Genomic DNA, 20391 nt, shown 5'->3' on the forward strand with positions numbered 1-20391 from the left:
AAAAAAAAAAAAAAAAAAAAAAAAAAAAAAAAAAAAAAAAAAAAAAAAAAGAAACTGCCAAGCTAGTTGTACCATTTTCCATTCCCATCAGCAGTGTAGGAGAGATCCAGCTTCCCTGCATCCTCACCGGCTTTTCCACTCTCGGTATTTTTTCTTTTCGCTGTTCTGATAGGTGTTTCTTATTGTGACTTTAATTGTCTTTCCCTGACGGCCAGCAATGTTGAACAATTTTCATGCGCTTATTTGTATGGCATGTTTTGATATTTGGTGGCAAGTCTGAGGTTGCCTTTCTCGTCTGGTTCGTGCCTCCCTGACCCTGAGGGAGACAGCTGTACTTGGCTGCTCCCTGAGGTGGCAATCCTCCTTTTAGGTCTTGTATAAAGAAGGAGGGGTGATTTGATCTCATGGTTAAGGGCTCAGGTTCAGATGCTCCAGGGTGGGCTTGAGGAGGCTGATTAAGGGGAGGGTATGACACTAGCTGTAATAGCACCGTTCCTCCTATTCGTACCCCACAAAACATGTTTGATAAAATCAGTGCCATTTGAGATGGATTCACTTGGGAGTGTTGTGACAAAGTTCTGAGTCTGCTCTCACAACTGGAAATTATGGAACCTGAGCAAAGGAGACTGATCCAGTCACAGTGGGGTCACAAATATTACCCTATCATTTTAGAATGTGAACAGAATTGGAGCTGGGAAGCTTGAGTTGTCCTAAGAGGTCTATAGTTTCTATGACACATCCTTTTGATAGGCTCCGCCCAGCAGCCTGGCAGGACCTGGCCTGGGATGGGGAGGGAGGCCACCTCTGAGTGAGCAGTGACACATCCTCCACCCTGGCTCACCTTCTCCCTGAGGCTGACTGTGAACAGGATGGTGCTTGAGAACCTGTGAGATCAGAGCCAGGACTCTTGAGCCAGGAGCCAGAGCATACCCTGGAGAGGGAGCGTCAACTGGCACTGGCAGGACCCAGAAAGAGTCAGTCTCCTGGGGTGCCACACTTGGAGGGAGGGACTCAGGCAACCATCTAGAGCAGGGATTCTCAAGGTAGGTCCCTCAGTCCCTGTGGATCACAAAGAGCCTCCTGGTAGACAGCATGTCCCAAATACAGCTCTTTCCATTATGTTCTCCAGGGGAGTGATGAACTCATCCAGAAGATTCCATCTTTTACTCATGACCAAGTCCACTTCATTTCAACCTATTAATTGAATTATTAAGAATTACCAACTGAGGGCCAGTTATGATGGCTCACGCCTGTAATCCCACCACTTTGGGTGGCCGAGGCAGGAGGATCACGAGGTCAGGAGATCGAGACTATCCTGGCTAATATGGTGAAACCTCGTCTCTACTAAAAATACAAAAAACTAGCCAGGCATGGTGGCAGGTGCCTGTAGTCCCAGCTACTCAGGAGGCTGAGGCAGGAGAATGGTGTGAAACCGGGAGATGGAGTTTGCAGTAAGCCGAGATTGCACTACTGCACTCCAGCCTGGGCGACAGAGCAAGACTCCATCTCAAAAAGAAAGAAAGAAAGAAAAGAAAAGAAAAGGAAAGAAAAGAAAAGAAAAGAAAAGAAAAGAACAGAACCAAGGGAAGGCATAAAGTAAAATGATGGAGCCAGGCGCAGTGGCTCATGCCTGTAATCCCAGCACTTTGGGAGGTCGAGGTGGATGGATCATGAATGAGACCAGGAGTTCGAGACCAGCCTGGCCAAAATAGTGAAACCCCGTCTCTACTAAAAATACAAAAATTAGCCGGGCATGGTGGCACGCGCTTGTAGTCCCAGTTACTCGGGAGGCTGAGGCAGGAGAATCACTTGAACCTGGGAGGAGGAGGTTGTGGTGAGCCGAGATGGTGCCACTGCACTCCAGCCTAAGCAACAGAGTGTGTTCACANAGTATGACCTTGAGTAAATTACTTAAAATTTGTTACTCCATTTCCTCATCTGTAAAATGGGGATCATAATTCCAAATTCATGGAGACATTGGGAAGGTTAAAGTGCTTAAAAGAGCGGGGTGTGGTGGCTCACAGCTGCAATCCCAGCACTTTGGAAGGCTGAGACAAGAGGATCACTTGAGCCCAGGAGTTCAAAACCAGCTTGAGTGAGACCCCATCTCATTTTTTAAAAACAAAGAAAAAAATAATTTAAAAATAAAATAAGGCCGGGTGCAGTGACTCAGGCCTGTAATCCCACCACTTTGGGAGGCTGAGGAGGGCAGATCACTTGAGCCCAGAAGTTACAGACCAGCCTGGACAACACGGTGAAATCCCCTATGCCCCCGTCTCTACAAAAAAATACAAAAATTAGCTGGGCGTTGTGGTGCGCTCCTGTAGTCCCAGTGACTCGGGAGGCTGAAGTAGGAAGATGGATTGAACCCAGGAGATCGAGACCGCAGTAAGCCGAGATGAGCCACTGCACTCCAGCCTGGGCGAGAGGGTGAGACCCTGTCTCAAAAAATAAATAAACAAAACAAAATTAAATTAAATTAAGTGCTTAGAACAGTGCCTGGCCCAGAGCAAGTACTGCAGATGTGTCACCCTTTGTTATGGCTGCAATGTCAGCTGCTACTGCCCAGTCCGGCCGCGTTGCAAACTCCGACTGCGTGCGCCCCCTGGAGGGTATTGGAATTCCTGCACCTGTGGAGGGTTGCTTTCTTCCCTGGGTTTCCTCACGGCGGCCTTGAGTTGGTAAGCTTCCCATTGCCAATGTTAAGTAATGGAAATTCCTGTTAGTTTAGCTTCGTTATCATGGACATCATTTGTTGGTAGTGATTTTGAAAATCCTACAGGTGTGATGCTGCATATTTCCACAATCTAATTTGTAACAGAAAATGTTCTAATAACTAGATTTCAAGCCATCAGTATGTGTGGGTCAAACATGGATCATCTCCACCCCTGTAGTTACATGTTACTAAGTTCTTTATCAGGAATGCATGGGGAACATGGGCTGCTGGGTTTTCAATCTCTCTTCAGTGGGCTCCAAAATATTGGAGGCCCTGTGCGTGGAGGGCATTGGTCAGAGTCCAGGAGTGGCCCTGCTGTTCAGGACTAGGTATATGGGGAGTGGCAGAAGCCCCCATCTGGAAGGCATCCCAGCAGCCTGATATGGCAGCAGTTGTTCTTGGACTCCTCCTGGGGACCTCAGCTTCCCAGACTGTCCTCTGCCCCTCATCAGCTAGCCTCCTCCTCATGGACCCCAGGTCTATGGATAACACTCCTTCATGCATGCACACACACACAACACATACACACACACACAGCTTAAGACCTGGCTCTGACCTCTCCAGTAAGCCTTATCTGATTGATCACACTCAATTCTAACCCATCATTCCCTATGTACTTGAGGATCCAGCATATTTTTCCCATCTGTTCCTTACTCTGCAAAGGCCCAGAATCCTGGCTGGGTCAGAGTGAGTCCTTTCTTCCCAGACCACGATGGTATTTGTACTGAGGCCTATTCACATACATTTAGCCACTCATTCGATACAATATCCTGCATTGGGTGGTTAAGGAATCTGGGCCCAGAGAGGGTGAGCAACTTGTTACAGGTCATGCAACCAGATCCAGGCCGGAGCAGCTCCGCGATAGATCACACCACCTTTTATTACGATGCTTTCTGGTGATCTAACTCCCTAGCTAATGAACTAACCTGGCTCCTTTCATGGTCTCTGCAGATGCCAAGGGGACAATTCGGGAAATTGTCCTGCCTAAGGGCCTGGACCTGGACCGGCCCAAGCGGACACGTACATCCTTCACTGCCGAGCAGCTGTACCACCTGGAGATGGAGTTCCAGCGCTGCCAGTATGTGGTGGGCCGCGAGCGCACTGAGCTGGCCCGCCAGCTGAACCTCTCCGAGACCCAGGTAAGAGACCAGGGCCGGGCCACTCCACTCTTGTCCTGGCAGCCTGGGAACTCCTGGGGATATGAGGCCCTGTGAACTGCTACAGGGAGACCCAACTTCAGAGGAGTTCAGACAAGCATGAGGGAAAGACTTTCAGCTACAGGTAAATGAGAGCGAAAGAGCAAATAAACACACCGCGACCACAGACAGTCAGGAAGTGCCAGCGAGGGCCTTCTGGATACATCAGGCACTTTTGGATGGAATATGGAAAAGGTTCAGAGAAATGGGGAGAGCAGCCCTCAGGGCGCAGGGAATGGCTTGAGGGGGTGTTGACACGTAAGAGGCGTGAGGAGAAGGGATGGTGAGGGCTTGGCTGGTAGGAAATAAAGATTCTGGGGAAGATGAAACGTTATAAAATTGGGCTGGGGACCTCTTGCTTCTCCATTCCTGGCCCTTTCCCACTCTCCATCACCTTCCCTTCATCTCAGGGTGCCTCGGTCTCTTGTTGGAAAGGAGGGGTCTGCACACCCCCTTCACCTGGGTAGGGCTGGCATTTTAACAATAGTATGCTTAACTCGAAAGAAAAAAACTTTTGTAAATTAAGCACCTACCCTGTATGAATGGAGACCCTTTGAGCTGGTTCTAGAGCTACAGAATACGACTACTAACGATAATAATAATACTTAGTACTTAATATGTGTCAGGCACTAAGTGCTTTGCCTATGTTAAGTAACTAATCCCTGCTGAGAAGCAGATGATGTCATTCCCATGTTACAGATGACAGGAAGTTATGCCCAAGGTCAGAGAACTAATTCATTCCAGAGCTGGGCTTTGGACAAGCAGTCTCTCATCTTCATGTTGCCTATAAACGGGGCAACCTTCCTTGAGCTTGTCAAAGAATAACTCAGAGACCCTTCTTTCAGCCAGAGCTCTAGTAGTTTGCTTTCATATTTGGGGGAGATCAATCAACACATGCATTGCAAACAATGGCCAAAATAGGATTGATAAAGTGGAGAGGAAGGGAGGAGGGGAGTGAGGAAGCGCTCGTCTGGAGCAGTGTGCTGGTTTCCTTCCAGGGAGTAAGGCAGGAGGCTGTGCTGGAGTGAGGGCTTCCCCTCTGTGCTGTGTAGCTGCTGTCCTCCCCTGTGTCCCTGCCTCAGTGAGATCAGCTCTCCTTGCTTCCCTCAGCATAATTCCTCCAGCCCCTCAAATCCCACCAACAGAGTGCTGTGTAGCCCACCCCTGGGGAGGGAGTAGTCAGATGCCTGTGGAAGTCCTGGTCCCCTTGAGGGGTGAGCAGGTTCCTCCTGGGGTACACTGAGTGTAAGACAGAGGAAGAGGCAAGAAGGGGCAAGAGGCAGAGGAGAGGCAGACAGGGAGGAGAGGCAGACCGGGAGGAGGGGCAGGCTGGGGAAGGACAGCAGCTGCTGTCCTGCAGGGCTGGGTCATCTCCACCTGCACTTGTTTTCCCCCAGCTGCCACTGCAGAGCTCCCAAACAACCCTTCAGGGCCTCCCTCCAGCTGGACTCAACAGGGGGCTGGGAAGCCCGGCCTGTGTTCAGAGAGGAGGCTGCAGTGGCAGGGCCAGGCCAGAGCTCCTGGGGAAGTCACCGAGGCCCGTATTCCCTACACTGAGCTGCCCTTGGAGGTCAAGCCCAAGCCCCTCCTCTTCCAGGAAGCCTTCTGCAGGCGCCTTGCCCTCTTCCCAAGAGACCTTTCCACATGGCTTGACCTGGAGAGAGAGAGAGAGAGAGAGAGCATGTGTACATGTGTGTGGTGTTGGATCTCCACCAGTATTTGCTTCCCAAGGGCAAGAATGTGTTTATAGGCCATGGCCCCTCGTCACGCTCCACAAGGAGCCCAGAACACAGCTGGTCACATAGTAGGCCCTCAGCAAGTCCTCCGCACTGTTCCCACTGATGACCCTCCTTTCTCTGTCCCCAGTCCTAGGGTTGACAGATAGTAAAAGTCATGGACAGCTAATGCTTATTGAGCACTTCCCATGCACCAGGTCCTGTTCCAAGGGTGTGACACAGTCTAACTAGTTTAGTCCTCACCACGACCTTGTGGGATACATGTGAGATTTTTCTTCCAACACCAAGTGTATGGTATGTTCCAACCACCAGCAGGCAGTGCTCCAATTCTCCAGCGTCACTGAGTATATTCAACAGTTCAGTACTGACATCTATTCCCAGAGCTAGCTCAGACCCTACAAGTTAAGGGCTCAGTCCCACAAGACAGTGCCACAGCAGACTCAAGTTCCAGGAGCCACCTGTGCTTCTGAATGGACTGGCCTAAAACTGGGGGCTCCCACATCACCCTCTTTAGGTTTGACAATTTACTAGAATGACGCACAGAACTCAGGAAACACCTCCCCTACACTTGCTGGTTTGTTATAAATGACACAAGTGAGGAACAGCCAGATGGAAGAGGTGCAAAGGGCAAGGTAAGGGGGAAGTGCGTGGAGCTCCCATACCATTTCCAGTGTCCCCGTTCCCAGCGCTTCCATGTGTTCACCAACCAGAAGTTCTCCTGGTCTCCTTGTTCAAGACTAAATCCAGGCTGGCCTGGCACAGTGGCTCATGCCTGTAATCCCAGCACTTTGGGAGGCCAAGGAGGGAGGATCACTCAGGATCCCAGGAGATCAAGACCAGCCTGGGCAGCACAGGGAGACCTTATCTCTAAAATAGTTTTTTGAAACATTTTTTACAGTTTACACTGTAAACTGCAGGGTGTGGTGGCACACACCTGTAGTACCAGCTACTTGGGAGGCTGAGGCGGGAGGATTGTTTGAGCCCAGGAGGTCAAGGCTACAGTGAGTCATGTTAGCTCCACTACACTCCAGCCTGGGTGACAGAGCAAGACTCTATCGCAAAAACAAACAAAAAAAGACTATAATCCAATCTCCATTTCCCTCCCCTGCCTAGAAGGAAAAAATGGGGTCAGCTGAAAGTTTCCACCCTCTAATCACAAGTATGGTCTTTCTAGAACCAGCCCCAGTCCTGAAACTACCTAGAGATCCACCCTGAATCACCTCATTAGCATACGACAGTAAGTCTTATTTATTTATTTATTTATTTATTTATTTATTTACTTACTTACTTACTTACTTACTTACTGTAGAGATGGGGTCTCGCTTTGTTTCCTAGGCTGACCTGGAACTCCTGGTCTCAAGTAATCCTTCCTCTTCCGCCTTCCAAAGTGCTGGGATTATAGGTGTGAGCCACCATGCCCAGCAATAAGAGTATATGGTTTCCACTTTAAAAAGAAGGAAACTGAGGCATAGAAAAGTTAAATAATAAATAAATAAATAAATAACTTGCTCAAGATTTGCAGCAGGCTCATTCATGAGCTCATTTAACCTTTAGAAGAAGATGGCTTTATGAGTCCTATTATCTTGAACAGAGAGGTGGTGGAGAAGATAAGCGCACTGACATGAGAGGTACTCTAATTTAGCGCTGGAACCTGTTAGGACTTGCTCATGGATTACATGCACAGGGTGAGGGAAAGGAAGTGGTTTAGGTTGAACAACTGGGAGAATGGTGACACCATTTAATGAGTTGAGAAAGTAGGGGAGAAGCGAGATGGTGGGAGCGTAATCAAGAATATTGTTTTGGATCAGTTAAGTTTGAGATCCCAGCAGAGATGTCAGGAAGGCATGTCAGATTTTGAGGGGAGGGCTGGTTTTTCTCTGATTTAAGTTATCTGAGAGTCTCTGTCAGAGCTCTTTTGGGGGAAAAGATAAGAAATTCCTTCAGGTGCCCTCAGATAATGGATGGTCTCCCCAGGGATAAAAACAGAAGCCATAGCCTTGTGGAAATTCAATAACAGGAACCACGGTGTAGCCAGGAATTGGAAGAGACTGGAAGCCAAATGTTCTTTTGGGCCCAAGAGATTCAGCACCAGCTACTCACAGATCTTCCTTCCAGTGTTCTGCTGAATATGCGCTCCAACGGCTCTCCAAAATATCTGCTTCTCTCTCTGTTTCTCCTCTCCTCTCCTCTCTTCTCTCTTCTTATCTCTTCTCTTCTCTCTTTTTTCTCTTCTCCTTCTGCCAAACAACATCTCTACCTTCTTCCCTGGATACTCAGAGGACCCAGGCATGGTTCCAATTCAGGCAGAGAAAACACAGAGCTTGCTCAGGGCCCATTTCCATGGCTAGTCTCTTTTTTTAATCTAGCGTGCCCAATTCAGTTGAGTTGTCTGCAGGTTTAAATCAGAAGCCCACTTACAGGATTGGGCAGGCAGAATGGGGAAGCCCTTTCCTTGGCTCCCCACCACCCACAGGGCTCTGCAGGATAAAGAGTCCACCAGAGTAGGAACAGAGAGCAAGACACAGTGCAGCTGACCTCCGTCCCAGCCTTGCCCAGACTCCGTGACTGTGAAACAGAGGCTGCGCATGGCTGCCCTGGAGAACAGGGGCAGCCTCAGAGGAATCTCTCTCTTGAGACTGCAAAAGAACCCTCTGCCCACCTTTATCAGCCCAAGGGTAGCATGCACTCAAAGCTCTTCTCATGTTGGAGAACAGGGACAGCCCCACTTAGTCCAGTTCTCCTTGATTTTAGAAACTTTCTGATACACCTTGTCACCATACTTTGTTTAAAAAAGAAAGTTTGGTGTTTGATTAAAGCAGCATTTCTCAAGGCATGCTCTGGAGACCAGCCTGTACGTACAGCTCCCCTGGGGTAAAATACAGATGCCTGTGCCACCCTCAGCCCAGAGGTTCCCAGTCAGATTTCTAGGGAAGACCCCACAACCTATATATTTTTCGTTCCCAGTGCACAGTGATGTCTGAGAATCACTGGCTTACGGAAAAGTGAGCAAATCTGACCAGATGTGATCACCATGTTGCTTAAAAGACTTTATCATCGGCTGAGCACAGTGGCTCACGCCTGTAATCCCAGCACTTTGCGAGGCCGAGGCAGGCGGATCACAAGGTCAGGAGATTGAGACCATCCTGGCTAATACGGTGAAACCCCGTCTCTACTAAAAATACAAAAAATTAGCCAGGCGTGGTGGCGGGCGCCTATAGTCCCAGCTACTTGAGAGGCTGAGGCAGGAGAATGGCGTGAACCCGGGAGGCGGAGCTTGCAGTGAGCCAAGATTGTGCCACTGCACTGCAGCCTGGGTGGCAGAGTAAACCCCATCTCAAAAAAAAAAAAAAAAAAAAAGACTTCATCATCTGCCAGGCACTTTACTAAGTCCATGATTATTAGCCTACGGAGTCATTACAACAAAACTATGAGGAAGAGTTATGAACCCTGTTTTACTGATGGGGAAACTGAGGCACCAAGAAGTTAAGTAACTTGTCCTAAGTCATCTAGCTAGTAAGGGAACCAGAATTGAATTAGGGGCTGTCTAACCTCTGATTCTCCACTATATTGTCTGCTACTTCAACCAAAACACTTACCATATCATGACACTTACTGCTTGCCCATGACCCACCCTGCTAGTGCCTGACAGCCAAGAGGGTCGAAATGGAGTTCTATTTATTTTTGTTTTTTCAGCACCTGGCAATGCCTGGCTTGCATCAAATGCTTGATATTTCTGTGTTGCCTGAGTGAATGACCGGAGTACCAGGGTCCGAACAGGACATAAGAGGATGTGGCTACAGAGGAAGGGAAGGTGAGAGGCTGGCTCAGGACTCCCCTCCTGTAGCTGGCCTGGAGGACGTTCTTAAGGCCAGGACCCCAGGAGTCAGGCGGAGAACAAACTGCCAAGTCCCAATATGCCCCCGGGATGCCCACTTAGCTTGGATAAGAGCTGCTCCAGCCCTTCAGCATTGTCCTCAGCCTCATGCTTGATGCCTCTGCCCCAGATGGCTTCTTCCAGAACAGCAGAATAGATTATACCTTTCCAGTGCAGATTACAAAAACCAGGCCGTCCTAGATACACAGATACCGCTCACCTCAGATTAAGTATGGGCCCATGGTCACAGGAAACAGTCTTTAAAAGAAGAATGCCATTTCCAGATCAACAATGAACCTTGGAATTTAAAACCGACCATGAGCCCAAAGAAACTGGTGGATAATCTCCTGGAAAATTCCTCTGTAGTCCTGGCAGCCAAGTGGAAACCGTGCCCATCCCCTGGTGCGCAGCTGTGGGTCACAGTGTGGCCTAGCAAGAGATCAGGGAGGGGGGCGGGGCCATGGGTCACAGTGTGGCCCAGCAAGAGATCGGGAGGCGGGTGGGGCAGCCACCAAGCACTCACTGAGTCCCAGGGAGTCAAGATGACAGCCTCCAGGAGGTCACATGGGGCCCTGAGAAGACAGAGGAGGGAGACAGCCCAGAAGGTGCACTGAGCAGGTGAGGGGAGAGGCACACCTCAGGAGGTGTGCTGGCCTCGCCACCCTGTGAAGTTGGCTAGGAATGGTTTCCCAGAAGCGGAAAAGGACGGATCACTTTGGATTTAACCTTGAGAAGAGGATGACCCTGAGGTGGAAATGAAGGCCTCCTGGGGGAGGAGGGACACATTCAGAGGGTTCTGAGCCTGTCTGTTCTTCAGAGAGACAGAGAGACAACATTTGCAGGACCTTATGAACCTACCTGTTAGGGCCTGATGGGCCTGATGGGATTGATGGTGGGAAGTAGACAGTTGAGCCTTCTTACTCCTTCCTGCCCTTGAAGTCTGCAATGCTGGGAAGCACATTAGAATCACCCACAGAGCTTTAGAAGAATACCCAGGCCTCAGCCCCATTCCCTAGAGATTCTGATTTAATATGGGTGTGGAATGAGGCCTGGGCATCGTCCCAGAAAATTCCAATGTGCAGCCAAGTTTGAGAATTCCTGACCTAGCCCGTATGTGGCCAAGAAACAAGAACCCCTGCTCCCAGCCCCTGCTCTATCTGCCTCTGACTTCTCCTCTCCTAGAGTCCAGGCTCACCTTCTCAGGAGATGCCCAAACCCATCACCAGCTCACACCCACCTCTCCTTGCTACACTCAGAGCTGCAGGAAGATGGGATATGTGGGAGAGCGCCTAGCAAATGCCTGGTCATTCCTCATCTGTCACACCCGGTTACTGCCACTGCCTGAGTACGAATTGCCCTCTGTTTGTCGGTAATGAGTTAGTGCCACTCCCCCACTAGACCTTCAGCTTCCCAAGGACCAGAATCGTGACATCTGTGTCTCCTCTCCCTCTAGTTCAGAAACAGAGCTAGAAACAAAGAAAGCAAGTGATAAATAACTACCCACATTTCCTGTGGGCCAGGCACAATGCTAAGCCCTCTAGAAGGGTTTTCTTCTTTCATCTCTGCAATAGCCAAGTATTATTGTCCCCATTTTAAAGATGAGACACTGAGGCTCAGGGGTTCCTGGAGGTGGTGCCTGGCTTCATGTCCTAGGACGGGGAGGTGCTGGCTTGGCTAAGAGGTCAGGAAGCTTCCCAGCAGGGATAGGGAATGCAGCAGTGTACAGCGCTATGCTCCTTGAGGATCTGGTGGGACTGCTTCCCTCAGCAGTCAGATTCCAGAGATGACAAATAGGAAAGGATTTGCTTCTTTCCATTCATTGCCTCTAGCTAGATTTGGCTGAATCTCCCTTGACCATCCCTTACTGATATATTTTTCAAATGTTCCCTCTTCAGGGAGGCTGCATGTGCCATTCCATTAACAAAATAGTCACCCCCCCTTCCTTTCTGCTATCCTGCCACCTTTCTCTAAAGCAGTGCCCCCCATAGTATGACCCTTGGGCCACTGCCAGCCCATAAACTGTTACCTGTCTATGACATGGTAAGTACAGAAATAGACAATAGGTATTTAGAAAAGGCCTGGTGCAGTGGCTCATGCCTGTAATCCCAGCACTTTAGGAGGCCGAGGTGGGCAGATCACGAGGTCAGGAGTTCAAGACCAGCCTGGCCAACATGGTGAAACCCTGTCTCTACTAAAATACAAAATTAGCTGGGTGTGATGGCACACGCCTATAATCCCAGCTACTTAGGATGCTGAGGCAGGAGAATCACTTGAACCCAGGAGGTGGAGGTTGCAGTGAGCCAAGATCGTGCCACTGCACTCTAGCCTGGGCTACAGAGTGAGACTCCATCTCAAAAAAAAAAAAAAAAAATGTATACAGCAATCTTTCCAGTAATTCATTTTAATTGTATTTTTTTAAAGTATTGGTCCTCAACAAAATTGGACACTTAATAAGTGGTCTTCACCTCAAATAATTTGAGAAACACGGCTCAAAGCCCTTGTTGCCAATTGACAGATAGGCTTGCTTGTGTTTGTTGTTCATTCTCTGCCTCCCCAACTCCACTGCCCACTCCACATGGCAAGGATTCACTTGCCTTTGTTCACTGCTGATTCCCTGGGCCTCAGTGTATATCTGATGAGTGAATGAACACATAAAGGAAGCAATCAACCTCAAGTAGATCCCATAACTTTCTGGTCATTTTTGGTTATTGAATCTGTGTCCGCCAGGTGCGGTGGTGTGCGCCTGTAGTCCCAGAACTTGGGAGGCTGAGGCAAGAGGATCGCTTGAGGCCAGGATTTTGAGGCTGCAGTGAGCTCTCATCGCACCAGTGCACTCCAGCCTGGGCAGAAAACCAACACTTTGTCTCTAAAAACAAAAATAAAGAAAGAAACTCAATCCAATGTCCTTCAAAACACCAAGCTCACATCTAGTTTAAATCTCATCTTCTCCTGAAGCCCCACACTGTTTCCCCACTCAGAACAGCCTTGACTCACTGCTTGCCAGCAAGGTTTGAGGTTTGCGGAAAGCACATCTCACATAGGAGCATGAACACGCGATCATCCTGCTGAAGAACTACGAAAGGACCCCTGCCCACTCTGCCTCCTCCCAGTGCAGCCTCTGGAGGGGATTGTGATCTGTCTCAGTCACTTGTTCCCTCTTCCCCCAACAGCCACCTCCTCCAGGATCAGAGGGCAGGGGGTCCTTCAAGGAGGCAGAGATATTTTTTAAAGACTGGACATCTTCTGGTGTGAGGAGGGGAGGCACACAGGCCTCACTTTCTGAAGGCCTTTGCTGGCGGGCCAGTCACTCCTAGGAGGTGGTGATGTCTGGCATGGCCAAGGTGGCCTAGTCTGCCTTGGTTCTGCCTGTCTTCTTAACCTGGGCAACCCTCTGGCTCCAGCCTCCTCCTCCACCCATTTCTTGGCACCTTCTCAAAACCTTCCTTACAGGAAGGAACCAGCAAGGTCTTCCTGACCTTTTCTTATTGGGCCCTCCCTTCCATGGTTCTCAACCTCCCTCCTGGTACACCTGCCCCAGCTCCAGGTGAGGAGCAGGGTTGGCCTCTGTGTTCCCAGGGAAACAACTCTGGGTCCTCCCATGGTGGCCCCCATGACATGGGCCTGCAGGTGCTGTGGCCTGATGAGTTTCTGGACTGGGGCATGAATGGCAGTCTCTCCTAGTGCCTACAAGTGATTCTTTTGGGCCCTCCCCCAACTTGCGTCTGTGGGGCAGCACACCCTTCCTCCCATGAGGTTCTGTGGCCCCCGGGGGACTGCGCCTGAGCTTCCTGCCAAGTTCCCTTTCCTCACGTAGACTAGGAAGGGGATTGGAGCACTGGGTGCTGGGTGGTAGAGGCAGGGCCAGTTCTGCCTCCTCTCAGAGGCCCTGAGAAAGACCTCTTCCATGATGCTGGTGACTCTCTTCAGACTGTGGCACCACTTTGTCCTCAGCTTTGAGTGTGTGACCATCAGAAGTCCCCGTCAACAACCTGCCACATCCAGTCACACTTGGTGTCATGTTGAGAAACTTGGCCTTTATAGGTGATGGGGCGGGAGGGTGCTGCTAAAAACTTCAAACCGGGCAATGGTCAGATCAGGTTAGAAAGAGCTCCTGGCCGGGCGTGGTGGCTCACACCTGTAATCCCAGCACTTTGGGAGGCCGAGGTGGGTGGATCACAAAGTCAGGAGATCGAGACCACAGTGAAACCCTGTCTCTACTAAAAATACAAAAAATTAGCCGGGCATGGTGGCGGGCATCTGTAGTCCCAGCTACTCAGGAGGCTGAGGCAGGAGAATGGCGCAAACCCAGGAGGCGGAGCTTGCAGTGAGCCGAGATCGCACCACTGCACTCCGGCCTGGGTGACAGAGCGACAGAGCGAGACTCCGTCTCAAAAAAAAAAAAAAAAAAGAAAGAGCTCCCTCCAAAGGCAGCAGCAGCCAGCATGGAGGCAGAGACCTCACTGTCCTCAGACAGGAATCTGGCCCCTCCTCTGGCCATGGCCCCCCCGACGTGATAAGGACTCTGCAAAGCCAAGGGGTCTAGGCTGCCAGAAGCCTGTGCCCACCTTCGAGACCACCCATCCCTGCCACCAAAGTGTCCAGTTTCAGAATTCCCTGCCAAATGGCCCTGAGCCCACATCCAGCACCTGTCTGGGCCTCTCCAGGGTCAGTCCTCCCAAGGGCAGACCACAGACATTATTCAGCACTCCAGGCCCAAGAAGCAGCCAATGCGGGGTTATTTGCAGAGTGTGAACAGGCTGAGGCAGCCACACACGTGTGGGTCAGAGCCAGGGTGGGCCATGAGCCAGAGGCTTTCATTTTTTCTCTTGCCCCAAGCCCTCTAGATGTTACAGTTTAAACCTGGGGCAGAGACACCTTTAAAACACCGGTTTCTTCACCTTGGAACCACCTGGTGAGCTTTAAAAACTAGTAGAGTCTGGGTCCCAGGCTCCCCCATTCTGAGTTTATTGGTCCAAGGTGAGAAGTGAACTAGGGTCTTAAAGCTCCCCAGGTTCTCAGGGGCAGCCAGGGTCGAGAGGTGCTGCTGTAGAGACAGTGCCATGGTCCAGGTCAGAGAGAACAAAGGAAGAGAGGAGGGTCTGCTCTAGGGAACGGGGAGAGGGGCTCCTGCATAGGTGAGTGGAGGCGGCCATGATGGAAGAGGGAACATGGGAAGCCTCTGTTTGGAGGACAGAGCTGCACATGTGGGGTTTGGGGTGTTTTTTGAGATATCCATGGGGAGATGTCTAGCAGGCAGGTGGATACGTGGCCTGGATCTCAGTTCAGACTCCTGGGCCTGAGGTAGAGTTGGAATTACCAGCACATAAATGGTGGCTGAGGCCATGAACTTGACTTTGAGCCAAGGGCATGTGGGCCAAGAGGAGAACATCAGTTGTACCCCCAAACTCCATCCTCTGTCTGTCAATCCATTCCTCCATCCTAGGCCAGAGTCAGTTTAGCAGTAGAGGAGCCTCCATAATTTGGGGGACCAGAGTCCCTAATCAGTTGGTTTAGAGCAGGCTGGTTGTGGGGAGACCCTAACAACAATCTGCTCTTCTTTCCCTCCTGCTCCACCCTCACATCCTGCCCCACCCCATCCACCACCTGCCCCACCCACGCCCTTCCTCTCCTCTCCTCCTCCCTCCTGCCCCCACTTTGCTTCGCCTGTCCCATCTCCCTCCTTGACAACCCCTCCCCCATCCCAAGGTGAAGGTCTGGTTCCAGAACCGCCGCACCAAGCAGAAGAAAGACCAGAGCAGAGACCTGGAGAAGCGGGCGTCCTCCTCAGCCTCCGAGGCCTTTGCCACCTCCAACATTCTGCGGCTGCTGGAGCAGGGCCGGCTGCTCTCTGTACCCAGGACCCCCAGCCTCCTGGCGCTGACCCCTAGCCTGCCAGGCCTACCTGCCAGCCACAGGGGCACCTCCTTAGGTCACCCCAGGAACTCCTCCCCACGCCTCAACCCGCTGCCCTTGGCCTCAGCTTCCCCTCCGCTGCCGCCCCCTCTGCCAGCTGTCTGCTTTTCCTCGGCCCCACTGCTGGACCTGCCTGCCGGCTACGAACTGGGTTCCTCGGCCTTTGAGCCATACAGCTGGCTAGAGCGGAAAGTGGGCAGCGCCGGCAGCGGCAAGAAAGCTAACACTTAAGGCTCCTACCCTGTGACACTGAGTCCTGAGCACAGCACCTTCCCAGCCTCCTGTGCCCCAGCGGACTGCACTGAGCAGGCCCCGGAGAGGAGGGGCAGCAGCCACACACTCCTCCCCACCTGCCCCCCAGCTCAGAGACTCAAGACCAAATGGCCTTGGTCCCGCAGCTTGTGTGCGTGAGTGGTGTGCGTGTGTGTGTCTCTCACTGAAATAAAAGGAAAACAATGACAAGAAGGGAAACAGCGGCCACAGCACAACTACTTACCCCTCAATCCCTTCTATCCCGCTTGTCACTGGACGGGAAACTGGGCTTAGAGTCAGAGGGACCTCAGATGGGAGGAGGCAGAAACTGGGATTCTGGGGGTCAGGGGACTCACATGTGTGGGTCAGCAGGCACCTGACTCCCACTCAATAGAGGCCCATGGCACCAACAGGAATTCTTTGGTTAAATGTTGCCCTTTACAAACTCTCTTTCAAACATAAAAAATACTTGAGAGAGGGAAACATTGTCACGTTGAAGAGGATGAATGATGAAAGGTGAGACCAGGTCGAGAGAGAGGGAGAGAGGGCATCAAAGGTAAATGCAAGCAAGAGTCCAGGTATTCAGAGTGGGCCTACCCATCACAGACTGCAACATGAAACCCTTTAGAATATATATATACACAGCCTGGCCAACACAGTGAAACCCCATCTCCACGAAACATACAAAAACTAGCTGGGCGTAGTGTCAGGCACCTGTAATCTCAGCCACTCAAGAGGCTGAGGCAGGAGAATCGCTTGAACCCAGGAGGCGGAGGCTGCAGTGAGCTGAAATCATGCCTCTGCACTCCAGCCTGACAACAGAGGGAGACTCTGTCTCAAAATATATATATATATATATATAATGTATATATTTTATATTGCTCAAACAATATAAAATTTTAAAAGTTAAATAAGAGTCTTGCTCAAGACTCTTTTATTTAACTTTTTATTTTGTAGTAATTGTAGATTTACAGGAAGCTGCAGAGATAGGACAGAGAAGTTCCCTCCATTGGCAGGAACTCAATAGTATGAGACAGATAAGCTCCATCTTCCCTAACTATAGTACAATATCAAAACCAGGAAATTGACATTGGTACCATGTGTGTGCATAGTGCCATGTCATTTTATAGATTCGTGGACTCACCACTGCAATCCAGATGCAGACTTGTTCCATCACCACAAAGATCTTCCTCGTGCTGCTCCTTGGTGGTCACACCCACCCCCGCCCTCCACAGGAGAGTTCTTTGAAAGGATGGGCATTACGAGACAGGAACCAGAGACCTGAAATGGGTCCTCAGGCGGGAGGATGCGGGGTCAGATTTTGACTCTGTGAACATAAATAACAAGCACAGTCTCCTCCAGTCTGCTCTGAGAAACATAGTAGCCACTGCTTTGGTTTCAAATTGGCTGTCCTGAGTCACCTGGAGTGGGTGCTTGGGGACAGTGATCCCTAGACAAACATACTTGCGCCCTTCCCTCTGCTCAGTGGTATGGTTTGGGGAGGAGCTTAGAAATGCAGAAATCCTGAGTCTAGAATGAGGCATGGGGGTGATCGGAAGACCTTGGGTTGGGCAGGTCCAGCTACCACCCAGGGTCCACCCTGCCTTGCCCAGTGGACCTGTACCACACTCCACTCACCAGGAGAAACCACAACTCTTAGTTTCATGACACAAAGAGAGTTCTTGGGAAGCAGTGGCGAGGTCTTGGGTGGAACCCAGGCCAGGCTGTGCACATAGCTTGATTTATAACTCCAGGTATTTAGTTATACAGTACAGGGACCTCTATTTTACTTTCTGACCTGGACTGGAAAGGTCAGGGCAGGCCTGCTGTATAGAACTCTGGAGGTGAATGTGAGAAGATGAGACCTGGTTCTACGATCAGATGGAGAGAGACCAGCCCTCGTTTTCAAGATCTCTCAATAATATGAGACAGACAGGCTTCAGGAGACCCAGGTCTGTGGGTGGAGACACAGGCTCAGCTTTTGGGGGCTCACAGCCCAGTAGCAGGGACAAGAGAGGCCTCTCCTGGGAAGAGGCTAGATGTTTAGCAAATCTTGGCTGCTAGAGAATCCAGAGAAGGCTTCATGCAGGAGGCAGCACTGAGGCTGACCAGGAAATAATTCTCTACAGATGTTCAAAAAGATGACGATGGAATTGTGGGGAGGAAGAAGTATCCAGGTGTAGTCAGGGCAAGGAGTGCAGGGTGAGGTCAGGTTGCGAGAACAGTGAAGAGAGGGCAGCCTGCCAGAAGTTGGGTGTGGAGAGACCAGAAAGAGCTGTGCTGAGGGACGAGTATGGGAATGTTGACAGCACCTGAAGGTCCAGGGGGAGGAATTGAATTCACACAGTTTGGGGTTGGCGAGGAGGGACCGCCTAGCACAGAAGCAGGAAAAAGCCAGCCCTCCCCTCTGCCCTTCTCCCTCCACATCCTGCAGCTCCCAGGTGACCGGGGCCCCTCCCAGACCTGCACAACTCAGTATGGTGAAAGCTTGGGAGCCAGAGCCCAAGGCTTCCTTGTTTACTGTCAACCTAGAGGAGGAAGAGAGGGAGGGGAGGGGAGAGGGGAGGGGTGGCCGCAGGGGAAGGCTGAGCGGCTCTCTCCAGCTCCAGCTGGACCTGAGGTCTCAGAGCTGCCACCAGCAGCAGGCTCAGGCACTGGGCTCCCAGCCGGGCACTGCATCATGGCCATGGAGATAGACAGCAGGCCTGGGGGGCTCCCTGGCAGTGGCTGCAACCTAGGCGCAGTCCGAGAGCACATGCAGGCGGTCACCCGAAACTACATCACCCACCCCCGTGTCAGTGAGTAGCCCCTCCACCGTGGTGGGTGAGGTCAGGGTGGGGAGCTGGGGTGGGCTGCCAGATTCCCTGGCTCTGCTTCTTGCCTCAGAAAAGGAGGAGGACCCAAGACCTGGGGAGACTTGGAGGGCTCTCTGTCCAGCAGAGTGACACCATGGGGCCACCTGGACCAGGGGCCACCTCTGCAGGTGAGGGGTTGCAGGTCCCCAGCCCAGCCTACCCCAGAAGAGAGGGCTGGGGAATAGCTGTCATCAGCCCAATCCTGCTCTAACACCCCAAGTCCAGAGACAGCTTCCAGTTGCCCCTGAGAGTGGGGTGTGCTGTGCACCTGCTTTTGTGTAAACGTGCCTGTGTGAGGAGTGTGCACCCAAGCACTCAGCTTGAGGCGGGGTGTGATTAAGTGTACTTGGAGTGGCGTGTGTGGCAGTGTAGAGTGTCAGCACTCTCAGCCTGAGGAAATAGGTGCCTTGTGTGCGTCACATCAATGGGTGCATGTCGTGTTCTGCTCCCGACTGGGGAGGTGCCTGTGTGCATAAGCAGGTAGGAGCATGTATCTAGGGGGTACTCCCACCTTCACTTGGGGTAAGGAAATGTGTGCAGCATGCTTATGCACTCAGGGCAAAGGTGTGTGTGTGTGCACTTAGGTGTGATGTACGTGTGTGCATGTGTGCTTATGGAGAGAGCACGTGTGTATGTGTTCCAGCAGGGTCATATATCTGAGTATGGTGAGAGTGTGTACAGCTGGGATAAGAACGAGTATCCAGGTTTGAGGCATGGAAGTGTCCATAGGCGCTGGGATGTACCCTTGTCAATTTCAGAGGGGAGGCCTTATGTGTGGCTTCTGTGCCTGTCCTGCAAGGGTGGCCCAGATGTCTGGGGCAAGGTCCAGAGGACCAAAGGGAACTCCTGCATCTCCTTGTCCAAGGTCACTCTCCCTGGCTTGGTGAATTCTCAGGCCGCCCTGCTCACTGGAGTAAACCAGCGTGGCCCGCCACAGCTATGCAGAGCCAGAGGCTCACTGGAGTAAACCAGTGTGGCTGCCACAGCTATGCAGAGCCAGAGGCTCCTAACAGGGAGTGTGATGTGAGGGGAAGTGAGCCTGACACAGCCACCCCACCTCCCTCTGTTCCTCTGTTACTATCCAGGCCAGGGGAGGAGGTGGCCTGAACTCAGAGGGTAGCTGAGGGGTGAAATCAGAGCAAAGGGGCCCAGGGGCGCATGGGAGGAGAGCCCTGGGGTGTGGGGCACCTCCTGAGGCCTGAGGCAGGTGCTGAGGGTGGAGCACATTCCAGCTAAGAAGAAATGGTGAGAATGGGGTGGGTCAGATTTCTCAAGGAAGGCCTGTAGGCCCTGCCCCATGGAGGTTGGGGGAGGATAGGAGGTCCAGATTCTCCCTAGACCAAAGTTAGGGTCACCTAGGCCCAAAAATATGCAGTGACTGGACCCCCTTGGGCCCAGAGCCCAGGCCTGGAACCCTAAGCTAGGATGTGTGACTCTTGCCAGTCTGTTGTGATGAGCCCCACTCCCTTCAGGCCGTCCCTCCTCCCTGTGGGCACTGGGGAGCCGCTGGGTGCTGAGTGTGGTGTGTGATCTGCACCTTCATGCTCTGCTTTCCTTCTTCCTGGAATGTGCCCCCACCTCCTGATGCCCAGGGACCCTATAGATAACATCTAACCCCACACTCCTCTGGGCAGGATGGCCCAAGCCTGGAACCACCTCCTGTCAGCCCCTTCCCACCCAGCCCCTTATTTATAGTCAACATTCCTTGGAGGTTCTGACCCAGGCTGGAACCCAGGGGTGGCAGTGTCCCCCCCGCCACCCCATGTTTGCATGCCTCCCTCGATGCTGGCTGTATGTGGCCTCCACCCAGGAAAATGTGTTCACACCCAACAACCCAACAGGGACCCAG

At 51.6% G+C, this 20391-nt stretch overlaps 2 protein-coding genes across 2 annotated transcripts in view; both read left to right on the plus strand.

Annotated features, from left to right (window-relative positions):
* Window positions 1–15906, plus strand: part of VAX2 (ventral anterior homeobox 2) — a 33274-nt gene extending 17368 nt beyond the window's left edge. Inside the window, exons 2-3 of the mRNA XM_017865669.1 lie at window positions 3668–3855; window positions 15229–15906. Of these exons, the coding sequence (XP_017721158.1) occupies window positions 3668–3855; window positions 15229–15666 (626 nt within the window). The 3' untranslated portion in view covers window positions 15667–15906. The remainder of the gene's footprint in view (window positions 1–3667; window positions 3856–15228) is intronic.
* Window positions 15907–18279: 2373 nt separating this feature from the next.
* ATP6V1B1 (ATPase H+ transporting V1 subunit B1) overlaps window positions 18280–20391 on the plus strand; it is a 28328-nt gene continuing 26216 nt past the window's right edge. Inside the window, exon 1 of the mRNA XM_017865668.1 lies at window positions 18280–18485. Within this exon, the coding sequence (XP_017721157.1) occupies window positions 18368–18485 (118 nt within the window). The 5' untranslated portion in view covers window positions 18280–18367. The remainder of the gene's footprint in view (window positions 18486–20391) is intronic.

This window comes from Rhinopithecus bieti, unplaced genomic scaffold (genome assembly GCF_001698545.2).
Source record: "Rhinopithecus bieti isolate Rb0 unplaced genomic scaffold, ASM169854v2 scaffold_83366, whole genome shotgun sequence".
Classification (NCBI taxonomy): Eukaryota; Metazoa; Chordata; class Mammalia; order Primates; family Cercopithecidae; genus Rhinopithecus; species Rhinopithecus bieti.